The following is a 22,977-nucleotide window of genomic DNA, read 5'->3' as shown; positions in this document are numbered from 1 at the left end:
TGGCAACAAAATCTGATGCTGCCCCCAAAAGCTGCCACTATTATGTAGAGCTCAATGCCATTCTGCACAGAGATCCCTCGCCTAAACCATCACAGATAGTGGACACCTCCCAACTTCTGGAGGTGGGAAGGAACCAAAACTGCAAAATGAAGAGCTCACCAAGGAAGGGGAAGTAGATGATGCAAGTGTGAGTGAGAATCAGGAGAAATTGGAAAGTAGCACAAAATATATAATAGGATGGGCCAATGGGAACTGTGTGGATTTCTAAAAATTATACAAAACCAAGTAGATTATCAGATGAAACAGAGGGAACTATAGGAATTTTACTTCCGATTTCCACAGTTCCCTGAAAGGAGTGCTATTATCTGATACTACAATGCAGAAATATCTTACAAAGTAACATGCCAGTGGGTGGCATGGGGTGGACACGGATGCTTCGTGTCTTTTGCAATGTAACCTGATGCTGTGAGGACACACTACCATCAAAAGCAGCCAAATGTCCAAATGTGGACATACTCTGCTGAAAGAGCTATGTTGATAATAGTATGCCAATACACAACATAAAACTTTCCAGTGTAGACAAGTCTCTATTCTCTAACTGCATTAAATAGTGCATAATATAATTGTACTACAGTTATAGCATTATATATCATCAATTATTTAATTCTGTAACTATTACATAATGTTCATTATATTATTGATTCTGTAAACCATTGTGTTATACATTCATATGGATAATTCTATTACAGGAAGGGCTGGTTCCACTGCCTATTTTGAATGAAGGTAAGAAAAACGTATTTTATTCATGTTAAAAATTCTAAATACCTTTTCATTGATATGCTCTAGCACCCTGTAAGGAGTCTAGGACAGCAGCATGGCCTCCCTCTGACCCAGAAGAGGAAGGGTCCTCGAAGACCTGTTGGTGGCCAGGTCCAGCATCACCCAGCCCCACCCACAGAAAGCAGGAAGGCAGGACCAGGGGTATAAGAGCTCAGGCTCAGAGCTTAGTTAGAGCCTGGTGGCCGAACAGACCAGATGCTTGGCCCCAGCTACACTACACCCAGGACTGGGCTGGGTTGCCAGGACTCCTGCTGTCCCCTGACAACTGGCCTGGGCCACTCAGACTGCTGCCATGGCCCGAAGACTGACTGAGGCCTCCAGGATCCCTGCTGGGCCCCGATGACTGGACCAGTCCACCCAGGCCCCTGCCAGAGCTAGAACCTATGGACATGCTGCCAGCACCTCTGTCCCCAGCTGAGCCCCAGGAGCAGCGCCTGATCCAGGTAGGCCCCCAGGGGGATCTGGCCCAAGGATACCTGACACTGAGGCGGCTGAGGAGATGAAGGTTGGGTGGGCAGTGTGTTGCGGTTTGGATCCCTGCTGACCCACAGGCCTGGTCGGCGTGTTGCAGTCCAGATCCCCGTGGACCCAGGGGCCGCTGTGCTGCCACTCTCAGGACCATAGGCTGGGCGCAGTGGAGCGGGTGGGCATGCATCCCCCTACCCCCACCACCCTACCCATCAGGTGGCAGGCTTCCCCCTGTGGGGCAACACCTCTGCGCTTGTTGGCTTTCCACCAGCGAGGGGACCTGATCCCAGCCCAGCTGGGATCCGGACAGAGCTTTAAACAGTTATTGAATCGCTCTTGGTAAACTTTTGTCTTTTGGCCCCACCCTGACTCAGGGCTGGGCCTTACAAACTGCTGCCCCATTTGGGCCCTTAACGATTAATCTGTGGCCCTGCCTGAACTGAAGGCCGGGCCTTATAAACTGCTTATTTGGGTGACACTGCAATAGCCCTTTAACGGGGCAATCGAGGGAGTCAGCGTGGCTTCCCACTGGCATGGACCCTCATGCTTTGGAGCAGGAACTTGAAATTTAGCAGGGAGTGAACGTTGTGTCAAGGGTTTGTCTTCTGCTGCTCTCATGAAAATTAACACAAATTTGGCCAAATGGTAAGCCTTTGGAAAAAAAATGTAGTTAACATACTCAGTAGACACTTGCCAGAACTTAACAGTAAAAATCTCTAGAGATGCCACCCTAATGGAGCATAGCTGAGGCTCTCACAGCCCCTAGTGCTGATGAGATTGCACAGGCTTAATCCCCACATTGTGACTGAACATGCTTGGGACCAGGGCTATTTGGGCTCAGAAGTCTTTCCCTGTAATTGCTACTCCCAGCTGCTCTTGGCTGGTGTAGGATTGAGCACTGAAGCTAAAAGAGGGCCCCTGCCTCTTGACCTTCCTGCTGACACCCAGGCAGTGTTGAGGAGGCAGCTGTCTTTTCTGTACAAGAGACACAAAAATGACCCGGGGAAAGGAGCCAGAGGAGGAGAAAGTAGAGCCATCTGTGACGGAAAGGGAACCAGTTGGCCAAGGAATCAAGTGAGACTGAGACTGGAGTTGGAGGAAAGAGAAAGTATGACTGGGAGCAGGTGGGGAGACATAGGGACAGCCAAAGACAGACCTGGAAAGGGAGAGAGACTGGATGAGAGAATCCAGTTCTTCAGACACTTTCTGAGCAGTGGTGGAGCTGGGAGAAATGGGGGAGTCAATAGATCATTGGAGATGCCACCTTCAGTTAGATCTATTGTCATGAAAAGGCACTATACATACTTCTGAAGGCTGCTGGGAGGAGTGGTCTCCCCTCCATGTAGCTCCACCACTGGAATGCAGAGCGGGGAACTGGAAGCCTGTGGAGCGGTGAGGGAAGATACAAATCAGGCTAGGAGGAAATGGGATGAGAATCTGGAGGAGGAAAAACTGAGTCTTGGTAGACAAGTATATTAGGACTGGGATAAGGAGCCAGTGGTGGGGAGCAGACAGGACTGGGATAGGAACAGGCTGGAGAAGATGGAGCCAAGCTTGGGGGAGACTGAAAGAATTACCTGCACCCATTAAATCAATTCCCCTCCAAAATGTAGAATGGTACCCAAGATTCCTGAATCTCACCATCCCTTTTCTTTCTGCAAATCCTTTTGAACCACACCGACAAAATGCATGCCTCAGCCCCCCATGCCATCCCATGCTGGTCCATTACACCATTAGCTCAAATGGCAGAAGTCTGTGAGGTTGATCCAAAAGTCTCAGTCCTGCTGATGAACCAGGGTTGTGCCAATATGATGCCACATGATGGAATTTATTTTTTGAGTTTGCTTTTTAAAACCTAGGAAATGACACTTTTTTTTTAAAACTACGTTAAAAGAGCATGAAGGTTGCAAAGTCAAGTACTTTTGAATTCTTCACTTTGCACTCTTAACAAAAACATTGTTTTAATATACACAGTAGAATCCCATTTAATCAGCCTCTATTATCTGGCTCTCCTATTTAAGGGATCCACTGGCCACCTCTGGCTGACAGTGATGGGGCCTGGACTTTGAGTCCCACACAGCTAGGGCTTGGGCTGTGAGCCCTCAGCAGCTGGGGTACCCACTATCGGCCGTGGGTGTCTAGGGTTCCAGCTATCAGAGTAATAGTAAAGCCACCTCAAGCTCACAGACTGAGCCCCACTACCCATTCTCCAGTTTATCCAGATTTTTGGTTAACCAGTCTGGCCCTAGCCCCACTTGCATTGAATAATCTGGGTTACTTTGGTTACAAAATCAAGCACATGAAGTTAGGAAATCTTAAGAGTTTAGGTTACTCTTTGCACCTTCATTTTACCCCTTTGTGCATATGCATTATTCTATAGTTTTCAATTACATGATCACACAGGATTTTTTCCCACAGAACCCCTGCCTGCCTCACTGCACAGGGTGTATGATTCCCAGGAAGTGAAGCAGCTGATCGTTATTTTTATCCTCATTACTCAGTCATAGGCCACTACCATACTTACACACTATGGCTGTGTCCAGACTCAGGGGTTTTTTCGAAAAAAGTAGCCTTTTTTCGAAAAAACCTCACCTGCGTCTAGACTGCAGCCGCGTTCTTTCGAAATTAAATCAAAAGAACGCGGCTTTTCTTTCAACGGCGGTAAACCTCATTTCACGAGGAAGAACGCTTTCTTTCGAAAGTTCCAGACTCACTGGATGCTTTCTTTCGAAAAAGCAAGCCGCTTTTTCGAAAGTTCCGCGTGCAGTCTAGACGCTCTCTTTCGAAAGAGGCTCTTTCGAAAGTATCTTTCGAAAAAGCCTCTTTCGAAAGAGGCTTGCAGTCTAGACATAGCCTATGGGATGAATACACAATTATTCTTTTCTTGATGGTCTTTGTTGGGTACTTATCACCGTAGCATCAGAGTGCCTTGTAGACTTAAATGCATTTATCTCCACTGTGAGAGCAGCAGCATCCTATCTTACAGTTGGAGAAAGACGAGACAGAGACTTGCCTGAGGCCACAGTGACTTCATGACGAAGCCAGGATAAGAATTTGAACTTCCTTACTCCATACCCAGTGCTCATTCTTTCAGAACATTCTGCATTGCTGCCAGTGACACTGAGCATTCACAGCACCTACAGATTTCTGTTGATGTTGTGAGTGCTTATAAGTTCTGAATATCAGATCCGAGGTGTGTCAAGTTGGCAACTTATTAAAGGAGCACAGTTAGGGTGTGTCTAAACTACAGGGTTTTATCGACAAAAGTGGACTTTTGTCGACAAAACTATGCCTGTGTCTACACTACCGCCGAGTTCTGTCGACAGTAAGTTGACAGAACGCGGCAGTTTTGTCGATGGCGGAAAATGTCATTCTATGAGGAATAACGCCTTCTGTTGACAGAGTTCTGTCGACAAAAGGCACTATTGCATCCACACTGTGCTTTTTTCCAAAAGAGAGTGTCTAGACTCTCTGTCAACAAAGTGACTTGCTTTGTCGACAGAACTGGCTGTAGTCTAGATGCTCTTTGTCAAGAGAAGCTTTGTTGACAGTATCAATCAACAAAGCCTCTGTCGACAAAAGCCTGTAGTCTAGACATACCCTTAGTGGCTACCTGTCAAAGTTTGGACTTAATGACTTGTACAACATCATACAGGAAATATAGCTGTGACAAGGATCAAACTGAGTTCCCCAGGTAGCATAAATCTGTCTTAACCACAAGGTCCCCTCATTTCTCTTCCTGCAACCTCCTATTTAGTTATCAACCCACCTTTCAATTTCTAGAGCAAATGAAGGCGGGATCATACAGCTAGCATTCATTACAAAGCCAATTCATTTCCTGTTCAGATTGTGCATTGACTAAGACAGTAGGAAAAATCATATGTGATGCATCTGACGAAGTGGGTCTTTGCCCACAAAATCTTATGCTCCAATAAATCTGTTAGTCTATAGGGTGCCACAGGACTTCTCATTGCATATGTGATCATGTAATTACAGGTTATTGTAATCCATATGCATAAAGCAGCCAAATTAAGGTTGCTTGGCAATTTAAATTCTGGCATTTTCTAATGTTAGAGTGTTCGATTTTGCAACACAAACAACATTATTTACAGTATTTTTTAAAATTCCTATTTTTAAATGAAAGTTAAAACAGACTCTATAATAACTGTAGTAACTCCCCATGCCATCATGAATCAGGCTACATCTAGACTACAGGCTTCTTTCGAAAGAAGCTTTTCCAGAAGAGACCTTCTGAAAAATTTTCTTCCAAAAGAGAGCATCCACACTGCCAAAGCGCATTGAAAAAGCAATCTGCTTTTTCAAAAGATAGAGTCCACACCTAAAGGACCCTCTCTTCCATTTAAGCTGTGATTACTATGGACTGAGTGACCACCAGGGTACCTATGCTTTTTCCTCTTTCCTCTTCTTTCAAAAGAACTTCCTCTTCCCCGTCCACACACACCTTTTTCCGAAACAGCTCTTGCAGAAAAGGGCTTCTTCCTCGTAGAAAGAGGTTTACCAATGTCAGAAAAACCCCTCTGTTCTTTTGATTTTTTTTTATTATTATTATTTTGGGTGGAAAGAACACAATTGCAGTGTGGATGTAAGTGAAGTTTTTTTTCGGAAAAATGGCTGTTTTTCTGAAAAAAAAAACCTCTGTAGTGTAGACATAGCCTCACTCGTAGGATTTAAACTCAGAATCTGCAGCACTGTAGTAGTACAGCTTGACCTATGCTGACTAACTTATATTGCTGGCAGCAGGAACAGGCTGTGGAATTGAGAAGAGAGGAGCCCCTTCTTCTCCACAGTTGAGAGGGGGTTGGTGATTGGTCCTGTGCCAAGTGTGGTGAAGTGTAGTCAGAGGAGTCCAACCAGGGTCACTCCCTCTCACTCAGCCAGGCTACCGTCACTTGAGGTTCCTACTGCAGCTGCATGAACCCGGCATAATTAGAATGTTTCTTTTTCAAATATTATTTTGGCAAACTGCCAACAATTTTTCTGAGGAAAGCAAGCAAGAGCTGTGCAATGGGGATTTCTCAACAAAACCTTAGCAGAATTTCATGGGGCAAACAGTCGCAATTTCAAAAGCCTGCTGAAAATAATGAAAGAGTTCATGCTTTAAAAAAAAGTTGCAATCATCTTTTATAATGCAAAGTATTAGGTAACCCAAATATAGGAATCGCTACACTTATATTTATCAAACCATTGTGGTTCAATGGACAGGCAAGTGGCCTGAGACCCAGGAAATCAGAAGTTCAATTCTGAAAATACTGTTTGGCCTTGGGAAAACTGCTTCACCTCTGTGTGTGTCTGTTTCATTTGCTCTGAGGCAGCGATTTTTTTTACAGTGTCTAGCACAATGGGGATCAGACTGCGGTTGGGCACCGATGATAAAGCTAATGCTTATTATTATGTGCTTACAGAGCCGTGCCCAAAAATTCCTACCCCCTATTAAGTTCATTGGAAGATCAAGTTTCCCCACATAAATGTTTATGAAGTAAAACTTCTAGTTTTATTATTTGCTCAGTGATAAAAATGTAACTTTTAAAATCCATGAAAAGTACTGAACTACAAACTAAAACCAACATTGAGATGGAATATACTAAGGACATTTAAAAAAATCAAACTATAAATGTCCATATCATAGAGAAGGAAAAGCTGGCTCCTAATCTGCAGAATTTCAATCCAAAGATGGTCAAAACATTTCAAATTTAAACTTTTTGCAATTCTTCCAACCCCATGTTTTGACCCAGCATTGGAAAAAACCAAGGGAGGGAATCACTGAGTGGCAATGGTTGACAGCAGATTAACAGGTAACTAAAACAGAGAATGGATAATAATTTCCATCCTTTTAGTGTAGTTTTTCTTTGTATATTATAAAATTGGGGGAATATAAAATACAAACTCTCCATCTCTGTCTTCCAAACACCAGGATGGCAAGTAAGGAGGTCTAAGAAGGTGACAGACACTAAGCAAATAATTTATAGAACTGACTTGTTTTATTTAAAATCTTATTTGTAAATTCATGTTTAACTTTGTACAACAGAAGGGACCATATGATTACAAGAATGCCACTTTCAACGACTCTCAGGATTCTATGATGAGCAAAATGACTAGGCTTCTTTTACCCGTATCTAGATTTACAATATATCAAACCACGGTATTATATACCCATTTGTCTGATGTGTGTCTACTACAAATGCAAAAGATTAAACATACTTTTTCCCTTTTTCTACAAAGTTATCCATTCATTTGAATAGGAACATAACTACCAGTCGGCAAACTAGACATCTATTTTACTCCATCTTATAGGCAAGCTCTCTTTCCACAGAGAGGAATATTCACAAGCAGACAGGTTAGCGCAATCTGACAGACACATACAAATCCTATTTTTCTTGCTCAAAGGGGCATATTTTAGTTGTATGTCTGCAGGTAGTCAAATGGTAACATCCAGTTGTAAACATACATAAAGATAATGTAGAGGAGCACTTTAGTTGTAACAAAGAAGATTTCCTTGTTTAAAAAGCTCAAGGAAGGGAAAGCAGAGCCATCAAGACACCACAACGAATTTTCTCCTGCTATTTAATTTATAAACAGTCAAGTGAGCCCATATTGCATGGAATGTGCTGCAAACCTAGTTATGTTATCACCATGCTGTGACACTGGCCAGGTATGCCATTATGTAATTGCCAGTAAAATGATGGAAGTATTTTACTCTCAGCTTCCTTTCTTAGGCGGCCTATCTTTTTTTTTTTATAGAAGGTACATTATCTCTGTTTTATGCATAATTGCCAGGAACAATAAGCACAAAGATTCCATATCAATTACAGCCACTCAACAGGTTAACTAATTCCCCTCAAACTAGCTTCATTTTTTCAGACTACACTGAGAAAATGCACAGCACTGGTCTATGCGTGAAGCTTTTTTCATTTGTAAATTCATGAAAACCCTTAGTCGGGTTCATTAATCCCAAACTGTTTTTGCATTTAATACTATTCCCTTCCATTTGTGTGTGTAATTAAGTTTTTAGTGAACACAAAGTGGTGGGAAAATAAATATGAAAAATGTAGAAGCTACATGCATACTTCTATTATTATAGGACTTCAAAGGCCTCGTATTGCTCTCATGGAAGTCACTGGTAGCTCAGATCCTAAAAATGTATAAACACAGATGTCTGCAATTTTAAAAATTGATCTTTCATAAATACTTTAATTTAAAAAAAATATACAAAATATATGTATTGCATGGGCATACATAAAAAAGAAGAAGAAATGAAAACTAAAACATGCAAGATGTTCAAAAGCTATTTAAGAATTCTAAATGTCTATGGGTTAATGTAGTTAAAGATTTTGATTTTGAAAAACAGTTATAAAACACTGATCTAGACAATGGGCCAAAGTTAGTCCACTGATTGTGATTGAACAGGGTGTAAATCACTGGTGAATTTGGTCCAGTGTTACTGTGCAAATTATAACATAAAATGTTACAAAAAGTTCTGGTCATTCTACTGTACACTTCAGTATCCTTTTGTATATCTTTATGATCACTGCCTGCCTTGCGAAAACAGAAATACTCTGGAATATTAGACATATGAACATATTTGATTCTTTATTATGGGAAAGTTTAGACTTGTTCTCAAACAGGTCCAACGCTAGCCACTACTGAAGGAAAAACATTGAATTAAAAGCAGTGTTGACTAGAAGGTACCAGGTATCCCAGCAATATTCATCTTATACTCCCTCCATGACCTACTGTTCTTGTCTCCAACCCCATTCAGTCCAGTTCAATGAACATTCATTATCCATCAGTAAATTAGTTTTGTATGCCCCTTCTCATCAGTTCTGACCCAGTTTTCCCATCCCTGAAAATTTACTTCGGTCTTTTCCTCCTCCGATTATTCTGCTATAGCTCCCTCACAATCATGTAATTAGTTCTGTCCTTAACCAATCAGTTGTGTGTCCCTCATTCCTTAAGCTCTTGAATTCTGCTCTCCTTTTCATACCATCAGTTCTCATACATCTCTTTCTCCCCTTCCATTCCATGTTGGCTTCTACAATATTTGCATTGGAGACCTAGCTACTCCTCACAAAATTCCCCTTACTTGGGTTTGGATTAAGGGGAAATGGAAAATTCTTGGTCTGGTTCGGTATGGATGCTGCTGGTTTTGGGGGACTGACTGGTGATGGGTTGGGAGAGATTTCAGTGATCCATGGCCACTGAAGTTCCAGAGGGTACAGCTGGGAGAGGGGTGTATGTCCCCCAGCTGGGGCAAGTTGAGGATAGGTGGGGGCCATGGAAGGACCACCTGTCCCCTGCCAGTGGCAGCTGTGGGTTGAGTGCCCCCTCTTCCTGGCTCCAGCCTGAAGCTACCATGGCCGGGAGTGGAGAAGGGAGGCACCCACTCCCAGGGTATGTCTACACAGCAGTGTTATTTTGGAATAATTGACGTTATTCCAAAATAACAAGCCTTGTTGACATGTACTATTTTGAAATTATGTCGAGCTGGAGGACTTCTTACACCTACTCATGTAAGGGAAGTTGGAGGAAGAGTGTTCTTCCTTCAACTTCCTGCTGTGTAGACAGTGCCAAAAGCCAAATTAAGCTATTTTGACTTAAGCTATGCAATTGACATAGTTCAAGTTGCATAGCTTAATTTGACTTTAGCCCTGCTGTGTAGATGTACCTCTACAGCCACAGCACAGAGCTGCCACAGCTGGAGGGAAAGCACAACCCCACGCTGATCCAGAACGGAGCTGGTTCAGCAGCTCTGTGCTGGGGTCAGTGGCACTCTGAATGCCTGCCTTGAGCCCCTACCCTCTCTGACCCCTCTTTCAATATTTGCTCCACTATATACATTTTGAGGAGTGTACTTGAATGGGTGATTCTCTCTTCTCTGTTTGATTTTATGAGAAGCAATCCCATTCCGGGCACATCCTGTTTTCCTGGCACAACCAAACTCGTGGTGTTTTAAGTTATTATAATAGGAAGTTGTATACTGAATATGGAGGTCCTGGCTCTAACCATTTAGGAGGAGTTCTTGAACAGACAAACTCTCTCAAATATATAGTAGATATAAGCACCCTTCATAGATGGAATCAGAATTTTTCATCTGTGTATCCTAGATCCTTGAGCTAAAAGAGAATCTTCATACCATGTTAAGGGCTGTGCTATTGGAACCCACATACAAGTCTAATATAGATGTTTCTAATGTCTGATTTAGTGCTGAATTAGGTGTCATACCTAATGACAAAAGGAGATAAAAAGAGGGAACGAGGCTAGGTGGATATTATCCATGTGAAGTGAAGTGTATATAGGTCTGAAAGACTCTTATGGAGAGTACAAACAGGTCTTGTTTGACTTGATTGATATTGTACCATCATAGGTAGAATTCCCCCAGATCATAATTAGTCAGTGAAACCACAGTAGTTGCCATTTTGTTCAGCTTCACACAAAAAGAAAAGCAATGTAAAAAGAAAAGAAGCTCCTCACACAGTCCACCACTCCCTCCTCTCCCAACAACATCCTTGCCATTACTTTTTTTAAAAAAAATGTTTTAATTCACCCCCGTCCCAAGAGAAAAATCTGCTTCGAAAGTGACAATGAGATATTAGAAAGAGAGCATTCACAGCCTGAGGAAAGCGTGTCAGTTTATTGGAAAACAGTTGTTTTTCTCCTTTGAATCTTGTAAAAAAAATAATTGTTTCACATCACATACTGGGTAATGTGTCTTTTGAAGAGGGTTCTCAGTGTTTCATAAAATCAGGAATGGAAGAATTGCTATGGTAACACGCCACTTCCCCCCCTCCCGCCCCAAATTAAATCAAAGTGAATGTGAAGCAAGACTTTTTATCCAAGTAAAGAATTTCCTTGGGCAGTTGGACACACTTAGCTTCCTCTCAGACACAGTATATGATAACACAGTATATGACCATTTGTACACAATATTAACATACCCACAGTGAAACGGGGCACACCCTTTCTATTGCAGAAATAATCCTTTGAGGTTCTTAACTCCTAGTCTAGAGAATAAACAAACTGATAGCTGACAGTTTGCATCAAGCAAAAGTAGCCCAGAAAATACGCTTGGTTTTAGAACAGCAGTGTGTTGGGTTTATAACCCTTTTCTCTCCACTTAAAACCCTTCCTCCTCGGTCCCTTCCACACGACTTGGCTATTTGAGTGCCAGAGCCCTGTGCTTTGAAGTTGATGCCCTCTAGAACTATTTTCTTCTACCTCTATATCCCATCTCCATCGTATTCCAAATCTCTGCTGAAGCTTATCACCCTTCTCTAACCCTTTTAGCTCTGCCTCCTTCCGGTATTGCTTAATAGTTAACTAATTATTTTCCACAACTCTGGGAAGCATTTTGGAATGCAATTTTTAAAAATGTCCTACAAATTGCATAACCTAATTCCTAGGTACAAAAATTAAAATCTGTGAACAAATATTAAAACCTCAAAAATCACTTTGAGAGTGAAAAAGTGCTAACAGGTGAAACTGCTGTACTGACCCAAATCACCTATAGCCACAGGTGGGCCTGAGGGTGCCATGGCCCACCCACTTTATCCAGGCCCACCCACCCTCTTCCCAGCCTTGCACCTGCCCTGCTCCGCCACTCTTGCATTCTTGCTGGGGAGCATGTTCAGAGTATGGGGGCTTGTCCAGTTCCAGCTGTGGAGAGCCGATCAGGCCATGGGAACTTGGCCTGTTCTGCCCACCTGCTGCTCCTGGTGGCGAGTGAATCAGGTTATGGAGGCTCGCTCTGTTCTGCCCACCCATCACTCCTGCTACGAAACCCGGTTGAGAACTTGTTCCACTCCTCCCACCTGACACTCTTGCTGGGGAGTATGATTGGAGCCTGGGATCTTGCGAGCCCCAACACGCACTCTCCTGCTGGAGCACCAGAACAGGGCAAGTCCCCACAGCCTGCCTGTTCCCCAGCAGCTGTACCAGACTGGCAGAATGGGACAAGCCCCTGGAATCTGACTCTGCTCCCCAGCAAGAGCATCAGGCAGAGTGGGGCAAGCCCCCATGACCCGACCCTTTCCTCTCTCCTCCCACTGGAGCTGGGAAAGCTCCACTGCCCCAACTCCGCTCCAGAGGGAAAGCCAGGCAGATCAGGGCAAGCCCTCGACCCCACTCCCCCGCTGTAGTGCCTGGTGGGGGTGGGGGTGGGGGCAGTGCAGTTGGGGTGCATTTTTCTTCATGCTCCCCTTTTTCCAGGGCTCCTCCCAGGGAGGGAGGGAGAAGTGACCCTGACTGCTCCTTCCCCTCCCTCCAGTCACTGCCTGCTCCCCCAAGCGTCCCAGTCGGCCAATGCCTCTGACCCAAATACAACTTGAAACCTTAATTCAGCAAAGAGGCGGCTTCCATTAGGAAGAGCCCACCAGGTTATGTCCTGACATTCTACTGATTTTAACCGACTGTCCCTTTTACACAGGGCAGGACAAAAGGCTACTGAGCAATCAGTGCCCCAGAGCCCAACACATAAGACAGAGTAAAGCCCCTGACTGAAACCTCACTGCACTGCCATTGGACACCACCTACCTCACGAGCCTTTGCTGACATTTTAAACTGTAATTCCATTAAGATCAAAACAACGATAGGATACGGAACAGTTAATTTTCTCCTCTCCCCTAATGCTCTAGACCAGCTCCCCAAATAATAGCACTCTCTCTGCTTAGCGCCTAGTAAAATACATACCTTTCATGAGCCTATGCCTAGGAATTCTTGTGCATTCTATAGGTTGGACCTTCCTGGTCCAGCACTCTGGACATTTGACCAGTCCTGAATCAGGGAATTTGCTGGACCAGGGAAGATTCCCTGCCACGGCCTCTCAGCCTTCAACCCTCAGCACTGCCAGCTCCGTGGGCCCCCTCACTACTGCCAGCTGGCTCTGCTGCTGCTGCTGCTGCTGCCCTGGCTGGAAGCTGTCCATGGGCTGCAGCTCCGGCCCCGTGCTGTGCATCTGACCCCGGATCCACCATCGCAGGCTGCCAGAGGCTGCTGTTGGCTCTGGCCCTGCTGCCTTGGGCTGGTGGGGTTGGCTCTGGTGCTGGTCCTGCTGACAAAGGCTCCTGGGGGCTGTCGACGGCTCAGGCTCCACCTCTGAGCTGCCACAGACTGTTGGGGCTGCCGCCAACCCCAGCGCCAGCCCCACTGCTGTGGGCTGAACTCTTGCCCTGTGGCAGCCCACAGGTTCTGGCCCTGCTCCTGCTGGTTGCCCAGAGCTCTGGCTCTAGCCCCACACTACCACAGGCTGTTGCCTGCCTGGCCCTTCACTGCAGGTTCTGGCCCAGATCTTGTCTCGGGGCTGCAGGCAGTCGGGGCTGGTGCTGGCTCTAACCCCACTGCTGCGGGCTGCTCAGAGTTGCCGCCAGTCCCAACCCCTGCCCTGTTTTGCTGCTTCATCCCAGCCCTGCTTTTGGATAGCCCTCCTGCCACCAGGCTACCGGGCTCCTGAACCAGAAACATCTGTGGTCATGCCAGACCAGAGACTGCCGGTTTTGGGAGGTGCAACATGTATTACATCACCCATAAATAAAGAGAGGTTATTTGATAGGATGTCATGGAAGGGTGTGAGATATTAAACACAAGAACCATCCATGTGCAACAGATCTCTCCAGGACAGCTGCTCAACTTCATTTTAATCATTATGCCAAACAGGTACCTGATCCTGTTACCAAAGTTTGTCGGAAATGCTACCCAGTTGCTATTAGCCAATCATTTCTTGATGCTGAAATAAGACAAGAATCCTCAGCCTAATTTAGCTTAGCTCTGGAATAGGGTCAACTTGAAATCCTCCAAGTTTTGTATCTGCTTCATTTGTATCTTTTAATGTTATAAATCAAAATGTACAGTAGACAAGGAGACAGTATTCTGTTTATTATAATGGCTATTAAGGCAGATTACTGTTTGCACAAGATACAAAAATTATTGTTTGACTTTTATTACAAGATGTCCATTGCTGAAAAAGGACATTTTATCATTAAAGTAAATTGTCCACACGCCCACACAGCCGGTCATCATCATCCAGCACTCTGATTTCCAACTGTTCAATCAGACAGCGGGACAGTAGCAATAGGCAATGAGACTAACTTACAAATATCTCCATTGAAAACCCAATATGGGTTTGAAGACAAGTGAAAAATGGCTGAAAACCTATGAACAGGCACACATTCCCATTTTTAATTTTAAGACATTTCAAAGCAAGAAGGTTGTTTGCAGTGCCAGTGCCAAACATGCACAAAGTAAGCAATTGTTTAGGGCCCCAAACAGCTCAACTGTTCACTTTTTATTGCAAGAACTTGCCTGTTTTAGTACTGGAGGTGAGCAAAAGTATTTTTGTTTAGGATCCCCAATGGCCTAGCATCAGTTAGAGATACAAGATGGGTGAGATAATATGTTTTCTTGGTATTCCTCACCCTCCTTTTCTCTCAAAGCAAGGAAGTAAGTTTAAAGTTTTACCCAGGATCTATGTTCCAGGAATATCTGAAGTTCTTTTGCTTTTACTGCCACCATTTGTTTTGGATAACTTCAAGAGAATACTTCATCAACATGACCAGTGCCCCAGAGAATAATGTGACATTTTTAATAAGTCCTACATGCCAGTTATCTGTGTGTAGGAGAAATTGCTCTTATTTTTCCCTACCCTATCCTTCCAAAAAGTCTCATGTCACTGAGTTTCAGATGGGGTAGGAGAAAAATATCTGAAGTCTTATACTCCCAGAGTAAAACTTCATTCTGTCCCTATCAAATGGTTGGATTTGTTCACATAATGTTTTCAGGCTACATTTTATTCTAATTCTGTGGGTTGCATTCAAGATTTCTGTTTTGTGCTATGCTCTGCCTGAACAGAGTTCTTTGCTAGGACTTCACACAAAGCCAAAAGTAAACATTCCTTTTTCCATGGGCAACCTATCCCAAAATACTGGCTTTTGCATCAATGGAAACAGAGGAATAACAATCACACCAAACAAGAGGAAAAAAGTCAAGCAAGCACAAATAAGTCCCAACGTGCAATGCAAACATTAACGAGATCACTAGAAATTAGCCACCGAGCTGCACTGCTGAACATCACCTGAGAAAAGGATCTTATCAATTACACAAATGCACTTGATGAAACAAAGACATTGCACAAAATAACTGTAGCTATAAATTGCTAACACCTGCAGTTTAAATTTACCCAACATTTTTACAGCACACTCTGATTTGCTGACCAAAATATTACACGCAGGAGTCTCACTATTTTTTGAAATATTCTTTCCTAACCGGAGTTGATGAAACAGGCACTAATATGAACACAGAGCAATACAGCATTCAAAACTGAAATCCACATTTAAGTTTCATGGAATCGATACATGCATTGTTTTCTCCTTAGCTCCTGTTGGACTGTCCAGTCAGTTTTAAACGAGGCCTACAAAAGAGAAAAAACTGTACACTGATGAGGACTTACCAGATTGGAATTGGTGGCATTGGAATCATCTTCTGGAAAGGGGATATAGATAGCTAAGGCCACACAATTGGCAAAAATAGTCAGTAAAATAATTATTTCAAATGGTCTGAGAAATGGAGTTAAGGAAGTTATTCTGAAATGTGCACACACAAATAAAAAAAGATTTATAAGAATTCTGTTTAAAGAAAACATTCCAACTCCCTTATATTCTGAAAAGAAACATATGCCTTTTTAAGTGCTTTTAGGAGGTCCCAGCCAAGATTCTTCCTAATATGTCAAAAGCAGTGTAGGCCAGTCGCGTGCCAGAGTAAACACAGATTTCTTAAACATTTTTTCTTTTATTTAGACTGAATTTTACTTTATTTTCTCCTCATGTGTAGTTGAGATTTTAAATAGAAATGCCTATTTAGACAGGACCTCTCTTTTTGTGATATAGTTTCTCTTGTCCATATCCAGCTGTCATTTAGGACTGAGAGCAGTTCAGCGTTTCTCAACTCTGTTCCACCACCTTTCAAAGAGCTATTCAATGAAGAACTAGGAGATGTAATAAATAAATCGTGCTATCTTATTAACACAGCATCTCTTTCCTCAGTCTTGATCTCAAGAAGAATTGAGAGAGAACGAGAGTCCATCCATTCATCCAGAGTTTAAAAGGCATGATCAAGATTGTTAAAGCAAAAAGAGGCCTGTCTTAAAGTTTTCATAGTACACTCCACACCTGAAGGATTCAAGCAACGGATATATATTTTTAAAAACCTCTATTTGCTGAAATAGGGTGTTACATTTTATTTTTGTGTACATTTGTTTTGCATGTGAAGCCAATGACACCATAGCCAACATATCAGGGTGCTCTTCAGCCAAGAGCACACTATGCCAAGGAACCTATGTAGGTGCATTTCAGCTCTCTGGTGTGTGTGTGTGTGTGCGCACACACGTGCGCGCATACTTTTGGGGTCCACAATGAGGCCAAATCCTGCACAACCACTTATATATAGGGCCCTGTCCAATATCCATTGAAACAAATTTCAGTCTTCTCACTGACTTCAACAGGAATTGAACCTGACCCAGGCTTAATTTTATGCACATGTGGACTCCTTGATTTTAACAGGACTGCTCAGGTATGTAGAGTTACATACATAAGAATGGAGTATCAGACCTAGATCTGCAAAAAAAATCATTTTTTGTTTCAATGGCCAACATGAAAAAAAATTGATTTAGATTACATTTTGGGTCAAATTGTTCAGTTTTTCCAGAGAAAAACAGAAAACAAAACACTGAAAACAATTTATTTCAGGTTGATCAAAACATAACATTCAATTTCAGGCATTCACTAAGGCTACATCTAGACAGCAGCACTATTTCGGGATACTGGAAGTATCTCAAAATAGCTATGTTGCATCTTTAAATACACACATTATTTTGAAATAAATTTCGAAGTAAGGGGAGCACTATTCCGGCATCTCTGTAACCCTCACTCCACAAGGGTTAAGGGATTTGTTGGGATAGTGCTTTATTTTGAAATTTGAAAACCTATTACAAAATTAGATCAAAATAAGATACACAACTTGAGCTATGTAAATTGTGTATCTTATTTCGACCTACGGGTGCAGTGTAGATGCATCCTAAGTGCAAAAAGAGGTGGGGATAGCCTTGACTATTTTTACCCAACAACCAAATGATTAGCACACTCTCCTAGGATGTAGGAGACATATATTCAAGTCCCCTTTCTGCCTGATGCAGAGCATGGATTTGAATCTCCCACAAATAGGTGAATACCTTTGCAAGTGAGTGGATCTCAATCACTCCTGATGAACTTTTCCTGCCTCGTATAGTCATTAAGGCACGGACATGAACCCAGCTGTTCCCCATTCTGAGGTGAGTGATCTATCTACCAAACTATAGAGTCACTCTCTGGCCCAATGCATAAGTATTTACACAACGTGGTGCGGCTTCAACAGAAAACATTGATAGAGACCCACACCAGGATACCTGAAAGCACAATGATCCCTGCTCCATCTCAGACAGAAGAGGGTCTTGAACCCAAGTCTCCTCTATCCTGAGTAAGTGCTCTGGGCTTGAGTAGCGGGTAGAATGGGGTACCACCTCCAATCTTGTGAACAACATAAATCCCCATGTCGATCTAGCCTTAAAAATATTGGGGAGTGCGGTTATATAGGGGGCTGAAACTAATCACCAAATTCAACAACTTTTTGGACAACCCAAAATTATTCACAACTTCATTTTTTGGTGGTGAAACATTTCAGGTGAAAGATTTTCCTGCTCTGATCAGCACCCAAATGCTTGCTAGCTGCTGCTGCTTTAATGACTTTTTCTGAAAAGAACAGTGTCAGTTTAGAAAATAAATATTGCAAACAAACATTTCTTTTTCTACTATATGCTACTAGTAAAACTGTAGATTACTGAAAGATTTTTTTTAATCTAGTTTGTCACACTCTGTGCCCTTTGTTTACTTTTTCTCGCTCTTTGGACAATCAGTTATGACACCAGTTCAGTAAAAACATGGCTATGATTCCCTGGCTGTGTCTAGACTGGCCAGTTTTTCCGGAAAATCAGACACTTTTCCGAAAAAACTTGCCAGCTGTCTACACTGGCCGCTTGCATTTCCGCAAAAGCACTGACTTTCTACTGTAAGAAATTAGTGCTTCGTGTGGAAATACTATTCTGCTCCAGTTCAGGCAAAGGTCCCTTTAGCGCAAAGCTTTTGCACAAAAGGGCCAGTGTAGACAGCTCAGATTTGTTTTCCGCAAAAAAGCCCCGATCGCGAAAATGGTGATCGGGGCTTTTTTGCGGAAAAGTGAGTCTAGATTGGCACAGACACTTTTCCGCAAAAAGTGCTTTTGTGGAAAAGCGTCCGTGCCAATCTAGACGTTCTGTTCCGAAAATGCTTTTAACGGAAAACTTTTCTGTTAAAAGCATTTCCAGAAAATCATGCCAATCTAGACGCAGCCCGTGTTTAAAGTTAAATACGTGCGTAAGCCTTTGAAGAATCAAGACCAAATTTGTTTAACTTTTACTTATAGCCAGTTTTGTGTGATCTTAATGCAGTAGTGTTTGGATTTCAAGCACTGCAGACAAATGTTTACTTTGTATGAAAATCTTGTCACTAGATTTTTTTCATTGTGGAACATTTACATTGGTATTAGGTTTTTAAAAGGTTAATTTTTACCAGATTTAAATTTGGAGTCAAATATAAATTGACTATGTCTATATGGTGCACTAGAGCAAGGATTGTGATAAAATCCTGTCCCTTTTGAAGGCACTGGGAACATCACTGTGAGCTCTCCTACAGAATTTCAACAGGGGCCAGATTTTACTGCAAATATATAAAAAGTGCGTGCTTAGTAACCTTAAGGTACAATAGAACACAACTTTCCAGGTTCTCACCGGGCCAAATTTAAGTCCTAACAACCTTGTTAGTACCCCTTTAATAACTGTTGTTATATCTAAGAGAGCCCTTATGTTTATGTGATCAGATGCATCTCAGAAGCAAGGCTTTGTAGGTTTGGACTTTTTCTTTTGTGGGAAATGGCAAGTCATGACACTGTAAAATAAAAAGGCCATTACTGACATCTGATATTTATTTAATATCCTGTGTGCTTTGGCTTTCACTGTTCAAAACATCAAACTCGGCCCTTCTAAGTAATTAGGACTCATCAGCATGCAGAATAAGATGAAATCTCATCATAATCCTTTGGTGATGTTCAAAAGTTTTGTGGTTGTAAACAGACTTTCATCAACAGTTTTTGAAAGAAAAAAAATCTTTTTGCTTGCTTTAAAAACAAAAAAACAAAAATCAAGCCCTAGCATGTTCAAATTGATTTGATTGCATTCCTTGATTCCCTCCAAATCGCATCAGTGTTCCATCCTGTTTTACAGCTTGAGTCCCTTCATCCAACACTGATCTTATTCATTTATCAAACATCAATTCATGCGGTCTACCTAAGAATGTGTGGTTACTGTGGTGCCAGCAAGTAAACCAATATTATGTTTACACCCCCTGAGTTATCCATCCATCGTCTTATGCTTAAAAAAAAAAAAAAGCATTAGTGTTGGGTCAAAAGCAATAACACATAGCAAAAAACCACCAAAATTAAGACCTAGAAGCTGGTAGCTGCTTTAGGTTGTCTGTGAACCCCACGTGACAAGGCTATTCTAACACATTGTTCATTTGAAAAGGATTTTCTTTCAGCAAGATCTAAATGGGCTTATAGTGCCAGGTTCTTTTCCATATTTACATGTGGTCCTCAATCTCATTGGGAGCAACATCTAAATTAGCACATCAATTAATTATCAAAAATTATCAGTCAATTTTTATCATTCTACTTGCTGTTGAGTTTTGTACTGTCTTCATCAGAAAGGCTGAGCCCAGAACAGTTCCTCATTCCACCTCCCTAGGATTTATTGAAGAGCTCTGCCTAGCTAACAATTTACTCACAATTAATCATTTCTATTTAGTTTTATGTTGTGTTGAAAGTTTTCCTTTGTATTTTAATTTGTATTTTACTTCAAAAGGGTTTGGGACAGTTTCATAGACACTATACAAAATAAAGCTATATTGTAAATTAGGTTCTGCTACTTCTGTTAAACTAAGTGGCCAAACTATGGATTTTAAGAGAAGGAGAACTGGGCCCTTGAAGTCTCCTAGTATGCATTACTGATGTGATAGATTATCTGACTTCCGCTCCTTGCTCATACTACTAGATCCAGACAGACATTCTCTAACTTTTATTGGATTGTTTATACTGTAAGGCTACATCTACACGATGATTTCTCGGCAAAAAATATGTTAATGAGGGACTCATTTGCAGGAGTTGTGATCTCATTTGCATATTTTCTGCTGATCCGTTTTTGCACTGGGGTTTTTGCACAAACACAAGCAGTGTGGACATTTTCTTTTTGCTCAAAAAAACCTTTTCCCACAAGAGCAGGGTTTTTGCACAATAAGAAAACGTCCACACTGCTTGTTTTTGTGCAAAAACAGATCGGCAGAAAATATGCAAATGAGATCACAACTCATGCAAATAAGTCCCTCATTAGCATTTTTTTTGCCAAGAAAACTCGCAGTGTAGATGTAGCCTTAGTCACACACCCATTCCCTAGTCTCTCTTTCTTGGCCAGTTGCAGTTAACAGGCAAAATCTTGCCCACTTTTACGAGGCCTATTTGCATAAGTGATTTCAGTGGAGTTACTTCAAGGTGTAAGGTGAGCAGGATTTGCCCCAATCGCAGACATTAGTTTATCATGTATCACTCTTCTTCAGCTACTCCATCCCCTTGCTGTCTCAGGATGCATATGGTACTATTTAGCATATCATGACTTACACAGCTCTTGATTTTTTTTAATCACAGACCATCAAATTCTCTAAAGGTAGATCTTCACTGCAATTAGAAATCCTGGGCTGGTTCATGCTAGCTGGTTCAGGTTCATGGGGCTCAAAATACAGACTTGTTTCACAGCTAGGTAGACTTCCAGGCTTGGGGTGGAACCTCGGCTCTACGACCCTGTGAAGTGGGAGGGCCCTAGAGCTTTGGCTGCTGCACAAAGACCAGAAGTCAAACAACGCTGTCACCTCAGCCCAGTGAGCCCCAAGCCAGCAGGCACGGACCTGCTACCGGTTTTTTAATACAGTGTAGACCTACATGAAGTTACACAACAGGAGAAGCCTGAGTACAAAACTTTTGCTGCCTTCGGATATGATGGAGTACACTCAAGATTCTAGCCTAGTACAGTCACTTAAAACTTTTGAGCACGACGGCTCTGAATGAACCCATCCACTTTCGATTCCCAGAGGTGCCCATCAGCCTAATGTATTTATTTATTCACATTCATGCACTGTGCCTAATGCACAGTATCAACTTGCTGGTTTCCACGTGACTACATCCAAAAGGATATTTCCATTCAACGATGCTGATGCATGCCCTCCGGATGGGATTTTTCAGCGTTAAACACAGCAATGCCCGGGGAGGACGTGTAGCTGTGGTTGTACCCTGTTTTTTCTGTTTCCCATACTGCTGTCGTTTCCTCTGCGTGGAGCTAGCTGTGGATATTGTTGCATTGCCAGCACTACCCATCAATTTGGCCTGCCTGGCAGCATCGATAGCAGCCTGCCAGGACAGAGCTGCCCCTGGAGTAGGGATATGCTCCGGGGCAAGCCCTGCTGCTGCATTGGCATTCATGTTGGCATGAACTGTGTGGGGACTCCCATAGTTGGAACCTAGGAAATGAAAAACAGAGAAATATATTAAGCCACATTAGCAGTAGGAGAAAACATTACTTTGAAAGAGCTTAAGTATCAATAAAATAAAGATTTCAGATTGAGTACACCTGGGCTATGTCTACACTGGTATGATTTTCCGGAAATGCTTTTAACAGAAAAATTTTCCATTAAAAGCATTTTCGGAAAAGCGCGTCTAGATTGGCAGGACGCTTTTCCGCAAAAGCAATTTTTGCGGAAAAGCGTCTGTGGCCAATCTAGACGCGCTTTTCCGCAAAAAAGCCCCGATCACCATTTTCGCAATTGGGGCTTTTTTGTGGAAAACAAATCTCTGCTGTCTACACTGGCCCTTTTGCGCAAAAGTTTTTCGGATCAAGACTTTTGCCCGAATGGGAGCAGCATAGTATTTCCGCAAAAGCACTGACAATCTTACATGAGATCGTCAGTGCTTTTGCGGAAATTCAAGCGGCCAGTCTAGACGCAGCCATAGGGTATACAGTTAACAAGAGTTCTTCCCATCAGTTCTTCACTGTATGGGGATTCTACTCTGTAGTGTCAATCACCTTAAAATACTCTCACATGGAAATGTATGGACATAGAGCAGTTTACAACCTTCATTCAGTACAACCATCAGGCACTCAACGTTAAAAGAAAATGTTCACCTTTCCCCTATTCTCCCACTCATTTAGCCAAGTTCAGTAGTCTGAAAGTTCAGAAAGGTCAGGATAAATCTCACTCCTTCAAGACTAAACAGATTAATGCCATACATGTGACTGTGTGGAATGACCTAAAATGAGACATGCACATGCAAAGAGAGACAGCTTGACCTGACATACATGATGGGGGCAAAGGGATTATCTATTATTTTCAACAGCACAGGTGACTAACATCATAATTGATTTTTTAAAAAGAAAAAAAGTAAAGACAGGAACTAAAAATAAAAACAAAGCTTTAAAATTCCTTTTGTGAATTCATCCCT

At 42.4% G+C, this 22,977-nt stretch overlaps 1 protein-coding gene across 17 annotated transcripts in view; it reads right to left on the bottom strand.

The window, feature by feature from the left end:
• The window catches only part of CACNA1C (calcium voltage-gated channel subunit alpha1 C), a 696,460-nt gene that overhangs the window by 572,623 nt on the left and 100,860 nt on the right, over positions 1 to 22,977 (bottom strand). For all 17 annotated transcript variants that reach the window (XM_075896653.1, XM_075941259.1, XM_075896550.1 and 14 more), the window contains exons 2-3: positions 21,677 to 21,998; positions 15,764 to 15,869 (exon numbers count right to left, since the gene is read on the bottom strand). In XM_075896653.1, the coding sequence (XP_075752768.1) occupies positions 15,764 to 15,869; positions 21,677 to 21,998 (428 nt within the window). The remainder of the gene's footprint in view (positions 1 to 15,763; positions 15,870 to 21,676; positions 21,999 to 22,977) is intronic.

Source organism: Pelodiscus sinensis, chromosome 1 (assembly GCF_049634645.1).
Source record: "Pelodiscus sinensis isolate JC-2024 chromosome 1, ASM4963464v1, whole genome shotgun sequence".
Lineage (NCBI taxonomy): Eukaryota > Metazoa > Chordata > Testudines > Trionychidae > Pelodiscus > Pelodiscus sinensis.
Note: the sequence above shows the minus strand (reverse complement) of the source record. Positions and strands in the feature narration are given on the sequence as shown.